A 19,919-nucleotide genomic window follows, 5' to 3' on the forward strand; every position below is an offset into this window, starting at 1 on the left:
AGTAGTCACTGATTATTCCAATGCGTATTTACATCCTTCTGGATAAAAGGTTTTGCAAAGTGTACAAGGGAACACTTTAAGTGCCACTGAAATGCAGTCACTTCTGGGATGGAACAGAAGAGCTATTGAACAATACAGCATTTTATGACAGATAATGAAGACCAATATCCAACTGAAACTTCAAGGGATAGTCAGAAGACAAAATCTAATCACAAAATGAAATTGAAGTTTGGCCAGGACAACACGGTTCTCACAAGTAATTTATAAAAAGTGCCAGATCTTTAATGACACAAAACCAGTACTCTGTGCAATCACTTGAAAAAACAGTAACCCCAGTAGCACAGGAGCTACTAATATGTTGGAGCATTTCCTTAAACTAGAAGGACTGCTCTTCTAGGTCTTATTCTGATAGCTAGCACTCAGACCACACATTCTATCCCAGAATCCTAGAGCTGCCATGGTCTCTAAAGCTGTCTCTACAGCATCAATAACGTTCTGCTTTTAGAAACACAAACTGAGTGCATTATCAGATATACTAGCAAAAAGTTATTCTGCTGCCTCTTTAGATTTAGGTATTCAGGAAAAAAGTTGAGAGACATTAAAAGATTATATTGCAAATCAGTTAACATTTGCTTGCTCAAAACCTAATCCTGCTTTATTCCCACTGAAATCAACGAGACTAGTTCTTGTGAGCAAGGTGAAAGGGGTTTTACCCTTTACGTGGTACTTAATGAATGAATATTTCATCACTATTTGGGGTCCTCTGCCTTCTTTGATGCCAACTGTGAACATTAAATAGAGGGGAGCACAGTTTATACACTGACAACGGCAGCTGCCTTTGCTGTAAAGTGAGAGAGGATTGCTAGTTTCCCTTTGGGATGTCACAGAGTGTTTCACACCTGCACTTTCTTACTGTGCAAGGTAACAAGGAAAACAAGGATTCCCTCTCTCCACGCCACACAATTCTGCCCTCTTTTAAGGCAGGGCATACCCTGAAGCCAACTGAAATAAATAGGACTTTTGCTTGAGTATGGATTGTAGTACTGGGCCTTGATATTTTATTATTGGATGATATAACTACCCTTAAGATCTGATGCTCTGATCACTGACAGGGGTGTAAATGAAGAAAAACTCCACACAAGTCAATGGAGTCACAATGGTGTAAACAAGAGGAAAATCAGGCCTAGAGTTACTCTGATGTGCTTTGTGCACAACCAAACAACATCAGCATAAGCAAGCACATAGTAAAGGAGATTTGTAAAAGGTACACAGGCTTCAGGTGGGAGCAGTTTCCAGCATAAATAGTCCACATGTCACTTCCCCGAAATTCTAAATTTTGAAACAACTCAGAGACCTTTTGAAGCGGTTGGTTTTTGTGAGGAGCGTACAGTATGAAAACATAATTTCACATCATGAGAAAGAACACCACCCTCCCGTACTTTTCCCCCTCTAAGATACTGTCTAGTACTCTTGAAACCTCATTTTTTATTTTATTTTTACTTGCCCCAATTCATTAGGGATAGCCCACCTCTAAGTCAGCTATTCAGTATCATTTTGCTTACTGTCTGGTCACTATAAATGTTGCAGTAATTCCCAGGCTTTCAAAGTGTTATTAGATAATTACAAAGAAGCAGAGTAATCAGAATTTCACCTTATTGGGTTGTCTGTATCTCAAGATTGGGTATAAAAGGGAGGAGTTTGTGAGCTATTTTTAGGTTCTGCAAATTGTTATGACAGAAAAAGAGGGCATCCACACTACCAGATGAGCATACTAAGCAGACATTGCAAACCCACTTGCTGACTTTACTCAATGTGAGAAATTAAATTCACACAAATCTGTACTTGTCACCTGAAACAAATGTACTAAACCTACAACAAGAAATAAGAAGTCGTCCTACACTCCATGCTCTGAAGACGTGCATATATCATCTTGCTATGTGGTAGAAAACATAAGGTCATACTGCCAACATTAACATGTATTTAGTTCATGATTCATACTTTTTCTATAAACTCTGGTAAGATTATGATTACTCATATTACAAGGATTTGATTTAATAAATGCCAGTAAGTGTCTGGCCTGGGATAACATCTGCAGCACTGAAATGGCAGATACTCAGCCTGGATTCTCATGCATGACATAGGAGAGAGATTGTAGAGGGAATCGTGACAGCCTCTCTGATAGAAGAAAAGTTGCTATGCTGGGTCTCACTTAGCATTCTTTCCTGCTCTCAAACCCTCCCAAGCCCTAATAGCAGGTTGAAAGTTAAACCAATGTAACAAGCAAAATTGCTACCCTATGAATTGAGAATTTAGTTGTCCAGAAAAAAGGCATCTTTAAAATACATTCAAACAACAGCTCCTAGATGAAATAGTAATAGCCCCCTCCCCACTGACACCAACCCCCAGACAGGCCAATCAGTGGAAATGATTTTAAATGAATATACACAGCACACTGTAATAGAGAAGGAAAGGTATGGTCGAAAGACCGATTATCTTAGTCCTGTAAATTGGAGAAAGGTTGGAAAACTTTTCAACTTTCTATAAAAAGGAGCCATTTTCATAGTAAGAATAGATCAGTCCTAACAAGTAAGCCACAAGTTAGTCAACGCTTCCCAAAAATAATGAAGGTAAGTCTCAAAAGATTCAGAAGAGCCCTGAGACAGTGCAATAGCTGGGACTATGACAAAGAATACCAGGGAGAAGTGTAATGGGAGCTTACAATACTCTTAGAAAGGTGCAGTTTACAGTAATCAAATGCCACAGGCCTAGTTACAGCTCCTCATCTCACAGAGTTAAAGGAATCAAAAGAAAATGTGTCTGGGAAATGCTCCTTTAAGAAGATGAAACTACAAAGTGTTCAGAGGCGACCAGAGGAGACAGAAGGTATTACTTGGGGAAGAAAGCAAGGAAGTATTCCCAAAAGCCTAAGGGTCAGGGATATGGACAGAAGGTACTCTAAGGCTATATTTAAACTGATGGCAGCAAATCGACTTATCTGGATCGACTGAGCAATCACTGAAGACCTGCTCAGTCGATTCAGAAGTCGATGTACTAAAACCACCTCCTCAGGTGGCGCAGTACAGTGAAGATGGTGCGCAGAAGAGAAGCACAGAAGTTGACGGGAGTTACGCAAGTTCTTTGCGTAACTCCTGTAGACTGCCGTTAAATTGCCAAGGTAAGTGTAGACCAAGCCTAAGGTTCAGCACTGGAGGCTTTGTTCTGAGATATATTTGTGGGTCTCAGTTTTCATATGTTTATTTCTATAGTAAAACTTCCACATGATTTCTTGACATCAGTTATTCCTGTTTGGGATTTGCCACCATCTCAATTCTCTGCGGAGTATATTGTAATCTTTTACTTATTTTAACTTCCCACCTTCTATCCCTAAATATAAGTATCTTCTGACTCAAACCTGTGCAACTCCATCTGTTCTTGCCATCCAAGAGAATCATTCTCATTTGCTCCAACTATTCTGGTCTTCTCATTTTAGCCCCGCTGCTGCCTTTGTGCTATGGTCAGGTAGCTAAGAGACTCCTGGCACCTCCCCACTATGAGATACATTCCTATAAGGTCATGCATTGGAAATTGTTTACAGCCCTTCCAGAGTTGTCTAGGCCTGGGGACAGATTTAAAAGGCTGGGGAGAATAAGACTAAGCCAGTTTAGTGAAACTAAAGAAGCAGGACCTGACTAAAGGGTGGCCAAGTACAGAGTAGAAAAGGTGGAATGAAGAGGGAAACAAAAGAGAGGTCTTAGAAACAGCTGTTTGGGGGAAAAGAGGACCTGGAGCTGGGTGGATCAGAAGGGCAGTGTAAGCAGTTGTACTCACTGCCATAGTAGTGCCTGCAGCATCAGAGCCTGGTGTTCCAGGGGTCTCTCTCTCTAGCACCTGCTGCCGATTGCGTCTTTGGCCCTGCAATGGCCTGTCTCCGGCTATGTCTTCTGTGACCTAGCCCTTCAGCCAGGACAGCTCATTCCAGTTCAGATCCCCTCTGGGGTAACAAAAGTGCAACTAAATCATCCACACCAACATCCAAACAGAAAATCTTTCTGCCCATTGTGGGCTATGCTGACATCCCTCTGCTTGTCACCCCTGGTCCCGGGGACTGCAGAGCTGTTCTTTATTCCTTCGGCTAAGCATTGCTTCCAAGTGTCTTTCCCCTGGAGTCCATTCTTCCTAGCAGGTTTTCTCACTGCCTTGCCTCCCCTCCCCTTGAACACTGCAGCTTCTCCCAGCAACCTCCCGACTTTTTGTAGCTCCTGTCTAGGGCTCCCACAAGAACTACTTCCTGTGGCTCTTTCCAGTCTGCCTTCACCAAGCCCTTCACCTCTCTCCTGTGTCACCTCCTCCTCCTGACTGAATTCTCTCTGTACATAGTCCTTCCTGACCCTTTCACAGCTGGGTTCACTCATGGTAATTAAGCCACCACATCAGGATCAGTTGGGGGTTAACTGCTACATCATCACAGGCAATGCTGAGCTGACTCCCCTTACAAGGCCAGCCAGCCAAGCCATGGGCCATTTAACTGAGGCTGAGTTCAGTTTAGTTAAAGGTTCCTTTCTGGTAGTTTCCAAACTGATTTGCTATCACCACCCAGGGGCAGCTTTAATTTCCTGAGTCAGCGAATGTCAAACATGTTCTGAATCAGAACTCTTCTCTTTTACTGTTGAAATATTTTTATTCCATTTTCAGCACACACTCTCCCATACCAGTTCAATGTCTTATTACACAGTTTGAAACCTGTTACGGTTCATATACAGTCAGGAACATTATTCAGTCATCCATAGGAACCTCAACTGGGAACAAGCCTAGGGTCAGCTCTGGTAAATTTTCAGCCATTTTGCAGATAACTGTTCTGACTAGTAAAAATACAGGTGGAGGAAGTAAGGTACAGGGACTTAAGAGGCAACAGATAAATAGCAAGCTAGTTTCTTTCCTCCAAAGATGAAGATGGCCATCCAACAAATTGACAGTCACCATCAGGCAGCGTCAGACCCAGCATCCTAATACACCTTAAGGAAACTGTTCATAGTTTCGGATATTGTTCACACCTGTTTTCATAGGATGAAAGTACAAGTCCCATCTCTTCCCAATTAGGTGCCTGTAAACACGTCTTCATCTCTAAGGCACCCCCTTGCACCCAGATGCAGCATACAAGGAGACTGTTTCTCACACTCTCTCTGGTGGCCACTTCTTTGGCCACAATGGTCAGTCCCAGCCCATCCCTTCTTTGTACTGTCTTCCTGGGTCGTTTGTGGCTCAGCCCTCCAGCCAGATCACACAATAGTTCCATCACCTTCCAGAGTTCAACATGAAACCAAACCAAACCAAAATGTCATTTGTGCCTCCTGGGCTCAATTCTTAACAGTAAGTCCTTCACCCCTCCAGGGCTTCTGCCTCATTCCCTGGTCCTCACACAGTCTACCTTGGTGCTCCTTTCCATTCTAGGGCCCCACCACAGGAGTTAATCCTACTCCTGCAGCTCTGCTGGCTGGCCACAGCAGCCAGTCCCAATCTAACAGGCCTTTCTTCAAGCCCTTCACAGAGAGAGGGAACTCTCCCTAGCTCCTTTTTCCTGGATCTTCCGTTTGAGCTGATCTCCTTCAGCTCTTTAGACAACCTAGCTCCATCTCCTCTGACCCGGAGGCAGTTAATCAACCACTTCCCAGGTACAAAGCATAAGTGATTAGATATTTATCCTGACCTTGCAGGTGATGGGGCTAAACTCCACCACAGTGCATCATACAGCTTAGATATTTCTGCCAACACAATTTACCCAGAACACGTAATTAGTGTCATACAAAATACATGTAATTTGGTAATTATATTTTTCTGCAACTGCTAAAAGCAACTCATTATAGGAATGGTGTGCACTTAAAACAGATTACCTTAATTCTATTTTCTGTTTATCTGATTATAACTGTCTGTCCTAATTGTATTGTAAGTTGTGTTGAGCTGGAAGGGGACTATAAAATCCTTGCTCTTTTGGATTTCATAGTGGTTTTACATATGCACAGGCTTCCCACTAGACACAAAATCAAAGTATTCTTATTGTTAATTCTAGTCATGTGAAGAAGCAAACTAGTTATGCAAATGGCAAAAACTTTATACTAGCAAATGAAAGTAAAATGAATCAAGTCTTGAAGCAGAAGTTAGAGAAAACACTCTAGAAAACACGATATAAATATATATACACACAACGTGTGCTGTACCTCATCCTCTCACAACACGTGCTGTACCTCATCCACTGCACTAACTGCCCCAATAACAATTATGTGGGTGAAACCAGATAATCACTATGCTCTCGAATAAACTCACAAAGGAAAATGATAAACGAAAAAACCATCCTATCACCTGAGGTGAACATGTTTCGCAAAGTGATCACTCTGTATCTGATCTAACAGTCCTCATCCTCAAAGGAAATCAGCAAAACACTTTTAAAAGATGTGCCTAGGAGCTTAAAATGTATTACTCTGTTAGACACCAGAATTCATGGACTGAGTAGAGATGTTGGATGTCTTAGTACGACAATCTGTAACCCACTAACCCCCTAAGACTGCAGAGGGCCACTCTACATTGAATGATCTCATTCAGTATGTGTTAACTACTTATGCTAAACAATCTATTCCACCTTGTATTTTGCTGGGAAGTTGGGAGTTCCTTTCCCAGACCTGAGGGAAAGCTCTGTGTGGCTCAAAATTTTGTCTCTCTCACCAACAGAAATTGATCCAATAAAAGATATTACCCCACCAACTTTGTCTCTCCATTACAAATGTTGTAACACAGTGAATCAGATGAAACATAACTAGGAATCAATGGTACTGAAGTAGCCTTATTAAGCAGAGTAGTGTTTTAACAGAATATCTACGATGATGTATTAAAGAATACACTAGGGCTGAAAATGATTTTTCCCCCATAATTTTTGGAAGACCAAAGATTGAGGTGGCAGACCCAAATGGAGCCATGCTATGTCATCTTGATAAGCGACCACTCTCTCAAATTAATACATTTTTCAATTGCAATCTGAGAAACTGCCCCTCTTAGTCTGAAAAGATGTTTGTATTTGGGTGTATGAGTAAAATACCTCTATAGTCAACTAAGCTATTGACTTTATTTACTGTACACTCCATTCTGAGGAGCAAAGCCAGATTCCTGAATAAGCACAGCTATATAGGCACACCCTCTTTGGCCCCTCAGGTTTAAAGTTAAAAAGTTTACAAGATTACAAATGTGACAAGTTGACTCAAAAGAATTCTCATAGGTGCTTAGTTTGGGGCCCCTAATTGCCATATAATTTTAGCAGGAGTAGAGCAAACAACTTCCTTAGGCTCCTTTGAAAAAAGAAAAAAATTCCATTTTCTGCACTTATTTTCCCTTCCCTTTTCCAGTGGCAAAAAGAGACATGCACAAGTAGAGATAGAACAAAATTAAAACTAATTTCTGAAACTAAAACTTTTGATTCAAATTCGTGAAAAATTTAAAATAAAAATCTTTCAAAATATGCAAAACAATACTGATTTTGAAGCTCACAAAAACATTAACACCTTTCTGCAGGCTCTAGCCATGACCCTCCAATACACTTTTGCTCCCCCACTGCCTCCCAGCAACCATGAAGCGACAGTAAGTCAGCACTCTCACAGGAACGATAGATTTCTGCACACTATAGCTCAGGGGCTTTTATTTGTAATTTGTGATATTCCAAATGTCAGTTTGTTAAAAGCTCTCCTCTCTCTGAATTAGTCACCGAATTGAATTATGTTTCATTCTCATGTACTGATTAACACAAAGGAGATATAGGACCAGTTTATGGTCTGGGATATGCTGAATACCAGCAGGATATTGTTTTGTTTTGTTGTTAGCAGTTAATTATATTTTTTATGAATGGTTGCGTCACTCTGTGTGTGAAGTTGTAAGGTTCACTCACTATTCAGACAAATATGGTAGTCAGGGCCTCAGAAGGAGACATTTTGCTTTTATTACTTGTTTCAAGTATGTGGTTAGGCTGGTCAGCACTCATATGCATTCCTTCTCAACCCACCTAGCTAGTCACTCCCTCCCCCCCTTAGTTATCCATCCAGCTGTTTACACTGGGGATAGCCTCCTGTGCCTGCCTTTTCTGCTTGTTCTCAATGGGTACCCAAGCTTCTTCTGTTTAATCACTTTGACCCTTGCAATATATATGTGAGAGATAGAGAAAAGTTGTGGCCAGGCTTAAGGGACAGGTGGGCTAAAACCCCCAGACAAATTAGAGCTGCTGAACATTGTCTAGCTAATTTGCATCTAGACAGAAGACCAGAGTAGCTTTGCCCTAAGTTGTTTATTCCTATTTTACTTTAAATTTTCTCTATCCCTTTTACCTCACTCCCCACTCTGTCCCCTTGAATACTTCCCTCCCTATCCTGTCCTCCACCGCAAGTCCCACATATTGGTGGACAGGAAAAGTCACATGGTAACTCAGATTTGTGAGAGTTTACACAAGAGAGAAGAACAAAACATCTATCTTACTGAAATTGGTGGGAAGCCCCAGTGATATGATAAGTAGTATCACATATCTGAGGATATGAGATGTCCAGTCAGGTTTTCCCCTATTAGATTTAGAACGACTCTCACTCTACATTTGAGATATGAGATGAGGTTTGTGTAATTTGAGCTCTGCAACAAAAATCATTATTTTAATTTGTACTAACTGACTATCAGATTTCTGCATCTCAAAATCTTAAGCACAGATTTTTCCCCTCTAAGAAATCTAATTGAAATAGCCAAAGATGTTTTTCAAGAAAGAGAGAAAATATACCAAATGATTTATAAAAACAATAGTGTGACAGATGGTTTGGAAACAATCCAAACTGAGTAGGCTGGGCTCCTTCAGATAAAATTCACCCAACTTGGTAGCTTCAGGAAAAAAGACAACACAAAGCTGGGCCCAGATGATCACAGATTTCAACGCCTAGATTTGTAACATATAAATAGGAATAGATGTGGCCCTTAAAAAGGTTCTCATTTTCTTTAAGATAGCCTCCCTGGTACTTCCAACAAGACAGTCATTTCCAGAACTCCCCTCAAGCCAGTCCATAGCCATCACCAATATTACAATCATATCAGAAAACAAAAAAGGAAATTCATAAAGTGAAGCTGCTTGTTCATTAAACTTCATCAGCTGGGTAGCAAAAATAAAACAAACTATTAAACTGTCCGTTCAAATTAAAGTAAGTATGCTCTCAAGTGCAGTTAATGGATGAGAAATAGTGCAAACTGAAAACGTTTGACAGATACAATATGGATCTCCCTTCTGTTCAGCTCACTGTGTAAGTTTCTAAGAGTGAATGTTCTGCAGATATGAAGTCATTGCTGAAAGTGGGTGTTTGTACACTATAGAAGTCCTATTATTATTTTATAGGTTATTAAATATAAAACCAACATGGTTTCCTTCAAGAAGTATTTGAAAAAAAAGAGTTCTCACAGACATCACTGGGAATGTTTGCAGGCAAGAGACTAAATGCCAAACCTTTGCATTCTAGTTTTGCAGTCTGGGTTTCCATCAAGTTAAAATTTAAATGAGTTGCATAGCATGCATGTGAATGTTGTGTCTTTGTACTTCTGGACCATATGCACCAGTGACCACAAACCAGTTTGTTAATACTTTTTAAAAGTTTGACTGAACACATCACCAGATGTACTTACCAATTTCTATTTTAAAACACAATAAGAAAGGGCAGGTTGAAGTAAATGTAAATGGCATTTTAAGAGATGGAAGTTACATTGTTCCTACACTGAAAGATTGGGGCCTTATTTAGGCATAATTCCACATTCATGTAAATGAGTAAGCTTGCAGGATCACAATCCTTAGGCAATACTGTAGTAGCTTCAATACAGACCAAGTAAATCTAGGACCAGATGAATTTAATCCTAAAATAGCTACAACAAAATCAAATGAGTGTTCAAAAGTGATACTGAATGTAAATAATCCTTACTGAGGAACGTGAGATCACAGACTGCTAGTCACAAACTTCTGAAAGCTGACTCTCCCCTCCATTCAAGAAAATTAAACCACTTGTGGCCTCCTTCAACTCCCACATGTTAGCAGGACAGCATGCTTCAGCTTGCACTGCCACTCTTCTACTGCACTCTGGCCGATCCTTTGCACCTCCATATTTTGGGAGAAGTAAACATTCCCTTCCCCACCCCAATCCAGCGTGATTGGTAGAGGGGCTTCTTCTGGGAAAATGTTATCATCCTTGGAAATATGCAGCCAAATCCTATAAAAAAAGCCAGCTTACCTTTAGACAGGTGATATGTATGCAGTGTTGTTATAGCCATGTTGGTCCCAAGGTATTAGACAGACAAGGTGGGTAAGATCATATATTTTACTGGACCAACTTCTGTTATGAGAGAGGCAAGTTTTCAAGCTACACAGACCTGAAGAAGAACTCTGTGTAGCTCAAAAGCTTGTCTCTTTCACCAACAGAACTTGGTCCAAAAAAAGCTATTACCTCACCCACCTTGTTTCTCTCTAGTTAGACAGGAGAGTAAGAGTCAGATCCCAGGCCTGCAGTCTTCTTCCTCATTCTGCTGCCTCATACTGTGTCCCACAGATACTAAGCTTTGGCTTTTAAAAGTCTATTTTTTGTATTGAGAAGATACATCAAGAATAATATAAAATGATATGCCGTGTCTTAGTTAACTCAATCTTACAGAGCACTGTCTCCACCCAAACAGCAGCAGCAGGAATTGCATGACACCACTATTCACTTCAGTGAGATGTGGAGCTTACAGCATAACTAGAACCATTTAATGCTAATATTATGCATAGGGATATAAAGAAAATACTTCAGACTATGACCCCAATCACACAAGTAGTCCTTTGCACATGGCTATTTCAATTGATTTTTCTGGGACTAGTCAAACACTGAAGTATCGTTCTGCCTCTGTTTCCACATTTTGTATAATGCTGCACAACATGTTAGTTTTTAATCTCACTGAGAAAAGAACACAGATAAGTAATATATACCCATCATAAAATATTGGTGATGGATAAGTGTTAAAATGATATAAATGTTTGCAAATACAAGGACAAATAATCCATTAGAACACCTGAAAAACCTCTAAGTAATGGAAAATATTTATAAATTCACTTTATATTAATATTTTCAACTCCTCAAATAGTAATACATTGGGAATATTCATTAAAAAAGGACTATCAAGCTGGTTTTAGATGTTCTAATGCACAACGGACTTCACAGAACTAGAAGAAAAGAAATCTACCGTGTATTAATGTAATTTATCAGTGTAAAAATCTCTCAAAAAGTCTGACAATAATTTTACATTAATGCTTAATTTTCTTTTGTGGGGTTAATCTCCTAAGGTCAGCATTCCCAGAGTTGTTTCAAGTACCACTTCCTAATGATAACCCCATGGGCATGTGCCACATAGCTTTAGAACTGTCAGTAATTCCAGTTCAGGCAATGCCTCTTAGAAACTTTTAATAATGGACGTACAAACTTTCTAATGGACAGCAGGACTAGAAAAATCTATATTGAGATTTTTAGAGATATATTAGTACAAACAGTTTACGGAGGACAAATGCTAATTAATGCTCTTATAAATTTACAGGTTTTGTGGGTTTTTTTAAACTGTCCAAGAAATTAGTACATAAAGCTTCTTATTACTCTGAAAAACTAAACCCAACATGGCCATGTTATTGTAATTGTGGTACATATAATAGACATTTCTATTCTGACAACCAAACTAGGAAACTCAAAGGCCAGTGACTCTCTACTGCAAAAATCACATATCGGTCTTGATGTTAGACAGACTATTGGTGGAGGCCCACTGCAATTTGAGTTGCTTGACCACTGTTTTGGGGCTTAGCATAGCTTAAATTGCTTGCTTGACCATTCTGGCCTCAGCAGCCTGACATCTTTCAACTGGCAGAGACAAATAGGAATACTGAGTAACCTTGCAGATGTCTCAGTTTCTGCATATCACGGCACATAAGACAAAATACATAACGTATGCTTGCAGCTGCACATAGATAGCGGTGATAGGAATAACAAGTTATCCTTGAATGTCTGGGGGTACATTTTTCCCACTGCCAAGGGGCATATTTTTTTTAACCATCCCTCCTATTACCAGATGTTGTTTTGACGATCTCAATTATCATGGTGAGAATGGAACATAGTTAAGGGTGAGAACCCGATGTAGGTGATAGGTAATTAGGTGAAAGTTGGGTATATAGAGGTATAAAAAGTCATCACTCAGACAAAAGGAATGTGCTTCATCAACATCTGATTCCACAGGAGGTGCGGCTGGTCGGACGAGGGGATCTTCTGACTCCCTGGCGGAGCCTCTGAAGAAAGCGGTTCCTGTATACAGCATTCTGAGTGACTGCTTAGCTCTCCAGGTTTAGGGAGTATGATATATTGTAGTCAATTTTAGGCTTTGTATTTAACTAGTATATCTATAGAAAACCTTGCACATTAAACCTTATTGATCTGCAAATCGGGCATACCGTGTCTCACTGGTATCCACACTGATCACTAAGCATCCAGTATCAAAAGCTACCTGAAGCAAAACCTAGTGGGAAAGTTAAAGGAGTGAGTGTGAGCTCTAATATAAAGTATGGCACAAGCCTGCAAGCCTTACTCAAGCTGTCCCATTCATATCTTAGGGGTTGCAAGATCGTTACCAAAACAACAAAAGGTTATGCTTTTCAGGGCATGTTTAATGCATATTGATGCACTTAAGAAGCATCATGTGCCTTTATGATTTACTGAATAACTTGGCTGAAATGCCTGAGAACTAAGAATCTATGCACCTCTGCAAGTGAAAGTCACCCATAGCTTTAGAAGATTAGCATAAGGCTCTCTGCAGCACTGAAGTCCTGCATTAGGGACACACAGTTAGGATCCAGGAACTGAACAGACACATTGGGGTACTCTCTGCATGACAGAAAGGATTTTATGCTGATTCAGCCGAGGCCAGTGCAGAGAGCAGTAGTGGAGTAGAAGAAGGGACAAGGAAAGTGTCATTTATGCAGACTCAGTGATCTCCAGTATCATAGGACAAATAGACACAAACTCCAGACACTAATTCAGCTCCATAAACTGGAATAGTCATTAAGTAATGTGGTCTTCAACCCCAAATCCTGGCACTGGTTTGGGAAGTGGGTTTCACATTCCCATCCCTTCCATTCTTTTTCAACAGACTCCACCTCCTCCAACTTTAAGACAGTATATTGAATTTCACCTGTGCCACACAGGAATTTACTTCCCAAAGAGTTAAAAAAGCCACACACACCAATCTTATTACTGTCAAAGTTCAAAGCCCAGCTTTGAAACGTATTAAGCATATGCCAAAAGCCAATAAGATGAAGGCAATTTATAGTTATTTGTGTGCAAAGGTTCTATTCGGGTGGTAAAGTACTTTAAGATGGTTCTATTGATTTGTTTAAAAAATGGGACACAACTATTTTGCTCCCAAGTGGAGTTCTTGAAAATTATGTTTCACCTGAAAGCAAGCTTTTTTAAATGTCAAGTAGGAATAACCACTAAAACATAGATGTCAAACAGAAATACAAATATGTTAATTATAGGATTAATATCTACTGAAATACACATTAATTTAGATCACTATTTTACATTCTAGGTGACTGCATATTACATATATACATGTATATGTGTATGTAAGTAAGTGATCCTGGAGCAGTCACTGAAGGCATGGACAAGATTACCTACTGAGTTTTCTCACCCCCATCTCTAGTTTGTTTGTTTTTTATAATTTGTGGCAGATGCAATTTTTTGACTAGAGTAAGAACTTCAGCTTATCTATATGTATATTAAGGTTACAAAATCTTTATTAAACTAAGGATAGTTTAATAACTCTCAATGTAATAGTCCCCATGACCTAATCATTATATCTCCCTTTAGTATTTAAAGGTAATAACATCAATCATCATGAACTTTGTGGTTATTAACATGGACATCGGGCCTTCCTATAAAATTTCTACTACAGTTCAAACATTTATTAACTGAACCATTATACGACAGCGTCAGTTGTAAAGATAGAAGTCATTCAAAATACTGAGATTGAAAGAACAGTGTTAGTCCCACCAATTAGAGAGTGAAATGCCGTTGTTTCCAAGTGAAGAATGATTCCCGATTCCTTCTTCAAAAAGGTAATAAAGAATCCCATCTCTCCTGTTCTTTACTTTTAAGTAGTATATCTTGGCCACTTTAAATAATTTTCAACATTTCTCTGAATCTGTGTGAATTACTAGCCAATATGGGACAGCCCCCCTGCCTCCCTTGTTTTATTGCTACAAAAAAGCTGTCTACAGCTGAATGATAATCATACCTCATTTCTTAGTAATATTTCTGCCCCTGATAAATGGTTTTAGGGTCTGATGCGCTGAAATATTATTTGCTGAAAAGCTAATAAGTGACTCTCTACTCAGCAAAAATGTTGAATAATCCTCATCTCTTCACATAAAAATGACAACCAGGGCTGGTATAAAAGCTCTTCAGCATCAGCTGATTGTTTCTTACCCTGTCATTCAGCCAACAAGCACCAACAGCAGAACTGGTTGTGGCAGAGGGCTTGATCCTGCAAGGGGCTGAGCACCCTCAGCTCCTAGGAATTTGAACACTGAACACCAGGCAGGACTGTGTCCTGTAGAGTAAGAATTTGCTATGCTTCTGCCACCTTGAGTAAGGAAGGTGCACTGGGTATATTAGTCACTGTTCTATTAATTCATAATTGGAGGACGAGTTATATGGAAAAATCAGTTTGCATTATCTTAAGAGTTCATAGACAAACTACCTGCAGACTGTAGCTTCATGCTTACCACATGGGAGTCTAATTAACACAGGTTCTCAGTAAACTGCTGCAACATTGATTTTTACTTAATGGTGGTTCATTAATATGGCTGATGTCACCCATGTTAAGCTATCAATGAGGGAAAGAAAATCAAGTCTAACCCGAATATCTGTACTCCTATGAACCTCTAAGTCCTCTACTACCACTATCCTCATCAAATCCATGCATGTGCATTACATGTGATCTTTTCTAGTGTGGCACTTACTTCTAGTGTCTGCCAATAACTTTATATCTTTCTTTTGAGATGCAAAACAGGACAAAACATTTTACTGTCATAATTAGTTTAACTAAGCCATCTATCTTCGGGGTCATAATCAACTGTACATAATATCCCTAGGCTGATCGGAATTCAGTTTGGTGGTAAGTAAACTTTCAGTAAAAACATTCTTTATGGAAACAAACACAAGTTACAGACATGACCCCAAAAAATCCTTTGGGACATTGGATGGTAATTCAATAGGAAGCTGCACGATCATTTTACTTTTAAAGATCAGAATATAGGCTGTTAGAAGCATCCTCTTTTGAACTGCTTGCAGTGCACATATACTGTAGTTAGTATGCACAATGAAGTTACACTGGTGCAACAAAAGCTTTAAATAATAAAAAAAACTTTTTTCCTACCTTATCTGCCATGATCATGGAAGAGCCACCATGAATTCCCAGAATTGGAATAAAAGTCTGAGATGAAATAAAATCCAAAATCTGAGCTATCGCCTCCTGATCAGTATCATCTCCAAAAATTACCCCATGGATCTTGGTGCCTGACATCAAGTCACATACATGTGTTATAATGCTTTTAGGATCAGTCTGGTTCACCAAAAGGGTCACCACATTGGCATCAATGGCCAGGTCTGCTGACATTTCTCTGCTCCAGAGAGCTCGGATGTCTCTCTCTGTGATGGACTTGGTCCTCCCCAGAATCACTGCAATGTTGAGGATGGGATAACTTTTCTCTGCTCCATGAACAAGATCCAATTGCGCCAGAAGAGCTTGGAGTACCAGGAGAGCATAGCCAATTTTCCCCATCTTTGGCAGGTTTAGCCCCTGTAGAAGTGATTGCATTGCATGAGAAAAAAGAGCAAAATATGCTCTGTAGTCCCCTACCAGGCTTTTGATGTAAAATATCTGCATAGAATGCATCCTTATTAGCTTCCTCCAATGGGCTGTGCACCATAGGCTTAATTTAACAACATTTTAACTAGCCCATGAAATTAGCTCCCCAGTGACAGGGTTATGCATGGTCTACAGCAAACCAGAAAAATGCAGCACAAGTTTTGGGGAAAGGCACCATGAAATGTTTATGATCTACTTAAAATTAAATGAATGAACCAATTAGCAAGGGAAAAATTGTTTTCTTTATTTTGAAATCTGGTGACAAACTAAAAGGGATGCACTTTTCCCCAAAATGACAAAATTATCCCAGAAAGGCACTACCAGCCCACGCCCAGCTCCCCCCCCTCCCACCTGTCTTGCAGGATCCCAGAAATGTAATTTTATTTTTAAATCTCTCAGCTGGCTGCTGCTCGTGCATAACTACTGCATTTCTGGAACAGATTCAGACCCACATTATTCTAACCTATTTCTCCCCCTTCCCTGCATTCACTTTAGCATCTCTAAGCTGGGGATCTCGGAGACCAAGTTGTCATTTGTGCCAGGAGACAGTGTGCTCAATAAATGAGCATCACTGCATTGGTTTGCTGTGGCTCTTTTGAGAGCTAACTAGAGAGAGGGAGATGGGGAGACAGTCAAGCGCACTGTCTCCTCTTGCCCCGTTGTCCCGAGGGATTTCCCTCCAGCCCCCTGTGCTGGCCTCGGGAAGGGTGTCCCTCTGCTACCCCCACAGGCAGGCTTGCTGGGATGCGTCACGCAGAACACACTAGCAGAGCTGTCCAATCAGGGGGCTGCATTTCCCAACTCTCCCTTCTCACCCTGTTCCCCAGAATGTCTCCAACATCCATCAGTATCAGTCAGCATCACCTGCTGCTGATCAACCAGACCAGGAGCTCGCGGTAGCTTCACCTCCGGGGGTCTGACCCCCATCTAATTGCAGATCAGCTGCCCTGCGCTATTACCCTGCTGCCCGGTGGCGGGACGGCCGCACCAGAGGCAGCCAAGAAAAGGTTTATTCACAAATTCGCCCAAGCCCCTGCAGATGTGAAACTGCTTCACCTTCTCGCAGACCCGGGAGAGAAGCTTCTCTCCCCACCCTGGCCTTTCCTGGCTACACCCGACTGCGCTGGGAGGCATTCACTGCACCGATGCCATGTGTAGGCACCTGCCGCCCCGCAGGAAGGGAGGTTAACCCCCCCCCCCCCCCAGCAAAGTAGATCCTCGCACGTAGCGCCAGAATCCCCCTTTCCGTTCACACGCGGGCGGCCAGCGAAAGGGGCGCAGCGCCGCTCGCTGGCCGTGCTGCGCGCTGCCTCCCCACACACACTTCCCAACCTACCGAGGATGCCGGAGAAGGTGGGTGCTGCTAGTGGGCGCGCTGCGAAATCGGGCATTTCGTAACCCTCAGCGCCGAGCGGCCGGGGCTGGTGGCATCTCTCTTCCCAGACTCCCGCTCCTCGCTGCAGCCCGCTGTCCGCATCGCCCCCACGGGAGGCAGCTACCCGAGCACGGGGAGATGCAAGAGGGGCCTGAAGGGGAAGAGTTAACGGGAGCGGGGGAAGAGGAGGCAGATGAAGAACATTAGTCACGCGGCGGTGCAAGGGGGGATCGGATCTTCCCGACTCGGCCGTGCGCAGGAAAACCCGCCAAGTGAACAAAGTGACAGGCTGACAAAGTTGGGGTGGGTTTCTGCCCTGTGTGTAAAACCAGATGCAAGAAGATCGCCCCCCACTGAAGTGACAGGGCAGCCAGTCTTCCCTGGAAGTCCTTCCCCCTCCCACCCATGCAAGTGGGGGAAATATTTTGGGCTAGTAACAACAGGCTATTGCCTCCAACGCGAGGGGATGGGTTGGAGCTAGCAGGGGATGAGCCCGCCAACCTGGAATGAAGAGCTAGATGCTAACCTGATTCACAAGCTCAAGGGCAGGAGTTTTGGGGGTTGGTGGTTTTTTTTTTTTGTTTTTTTTTTGACAGGTTCAAAACAAGCATAATGGGGGGGGGGGGGACAGCTGAATCAGTATGGGAAATGGCTTTTTTTATCTTGATAGGGAGCAGACTGCTTCTTAGATCATCATAAACAACCCAGTGAGATACAGAATAGCAAATTAGCCCAAGAAAGCTCCGTTTGCTTTGATTTTGCATTCAATATTTCTAGAAAAAAATTAAGATACTTCTTTAAAGTACATTTACCCAGAGGTAAATTTAGGAAGATGGCATGTTTGGCAAATAAAAACGCAGCATTTACAACAAGCCTCATCAGTGCAGGCTACAAACTAAACCCGAGGATTTAAAGCCAAGAGAGAGACTGCAACATTTTACATGTGTGTCATTCAATAGCGAAGAGCCCATTAGCAGCTACTCACGATGTACCAGCGCTAGCCAGAAAGGGAAATACTTACTGCATTCTCCCGCCACATACTTCCAAGCTTAAGATCCTCAAAGTCATTTCAGTCGATTCCTTTGCAAACAACGAAGTGGAAAATAGGTCTTTTAATCCCTGGATTTCATCCTACAGTTTGTTCCCACCGCAGTGAATATAAACCCAGCAGCTCTTTATCGCTTAAAACCCCCCGTGATCAAGTTTTAGCAAAGCCACTCGCAACTGAGATTTGCTTTTTACCCTTGGCAAAAGACATTCAGCCTCTTCATCTCTTTAAAAATAAAGAAGTGCGATTGTAAGGGCTGCTGCAGCAATTCTACTGGGCAGCAGCCTCAGAATTCCTCCCTGCTTCTTGGAACCGGAGGAGAGAGTGTCAGCATTGCACCCTTAAAGTGTGACAGAGAATTACAGTGCATTCCACAAAGCAGGTTCTCTCTCTCTCTCTCTCCTTCTGCCGGGAGAGTGGTTGCACTGTCCTGCACATAAGAGAAGGCAGGGAGCTGCAGTCAGGTTCAGAGCTGCATGCACTGATTCTGTAGTAACACAGCTTGCAAGCAGCAATGCTTTCCAGCAATCTGAGACAGGACCCTTTCTCTGCAGCTCCCCCTCCCCCTCTATTCAAAAACTAGAGTGGAGGGGGAAGCTGTTTGAAAGAAGAACTTACACCCACCAATACCTGAATATGGTAAATACATTTATCAGTATTTACCCTTTAAAAATTATTTCAGTGGTTTCTTTCATTTGAAAGGTACCTTCTGCCTCCCTTCATAGTCTCCCCACCACCAGACCTGGAACAGATCAAGGCAGCCCCCAGAGCTAGCAGACCCCTGGGACTCCTGGGAGTAAAATAACAATCCCATGAGCAGAGAAACAGCAGCCTTGAGAACTCCCTCAACATCCACAGCACCAGTGGCAGGGAATGGCAGCCCAGTTGGGAATCTCTGCCCTGCTCCATCATCTCTCCAGACCCCCACTGGGGGTTATTCAGAGACAGTGGTGCCCAGGGGAATGAGAAGGAGCAGCTCCCAGAATTAAGCCAAAAGCTTAAAAAGCTAAAAGATTGAGACTCTCCTCACTGAGCAGTAGAACCCTGGAGAAAGACAATTTTGTGCCCCCTTTCCCCTCCAGTCCTCCAAACCAGTATAGGGGCACCCCACTCCAGGAACTCCCCTACCCCAGCCACCACAATTCCCCCTCCCCCACTCCATCTGCCATGATACAGTTTTAAAAAGTGGGATCAAAATCCACTACCACTGACTGTAATGTTGCATGCCTTTTTCCCAACCTTTGTCAGTCTTGTCCATGTAGACTGTTAAGCCCACAGAGCAGGGACCATTCATGCATTTGTACCTCACCTGGCACAGTGGGGAACAGATTTCAGCTGGAATGTCTGGGCTCTACTGCAGTACAAACCAGCCAACCATTGAAACCATTGCCTGCCATTACCTGAATAAAAAAAATCAGTACCTAGAATACTAACGCCTAACACTTGTATTGCCCTTGACCATCTCCATGATAAAATCCTCCAGTAGCTGTATACTTTTTCTTATGGTCT

General features: G+C 41.8%; 1 protein-coding gene across 1 annotated transcript in view; it reads right to left on the reverse strand.

The window, feature by feature from the left end:
* Positions 1-18,401, reverse strand: part of GRIN2A (glutamate ionotropic receptor NMDA type subunit 2A) — a 270,047-nt gene extending 251,646 nt beyond the window's left edge. Inside the window, exons 1-2 of the mRNA XM_067551295.1 lie at positions 18,384-18,401; positions 15,496-15,918 (exon numbers count right to left, since the gene is read on the reverse strand). Of these exons, the coding sequence (XP_067407396.1) occupies positions 15,496-15,918; positions 18,384-18,401 (441 nt within the window). The remainder of the gene's footprint in view (positions 1-15,495; positions 15,919-18,383) is intronic.
* Between the last annotated feature and the right edge of the window lie 1,518 nt (positions 18,402-19,919).

The sequence above is a fragment of the Emydura macquarii genome, unplaced genomic scaffold, assembly GCF_026122565.2.
Source record: "Emydura macquarii macquarii isolate MOO-44397 ecotype Brisbane River unplaced genomic scaffold, CSIRO-AGI_Emac_v2 contig_1348, whole genome shotgun sequence".
NCBI classification, from domain to species: domain Eukaryota; kingdom Metazoa; phylum Chordata; order Testudines; family Chelidae; genus Emydura; species Emydura macquarii.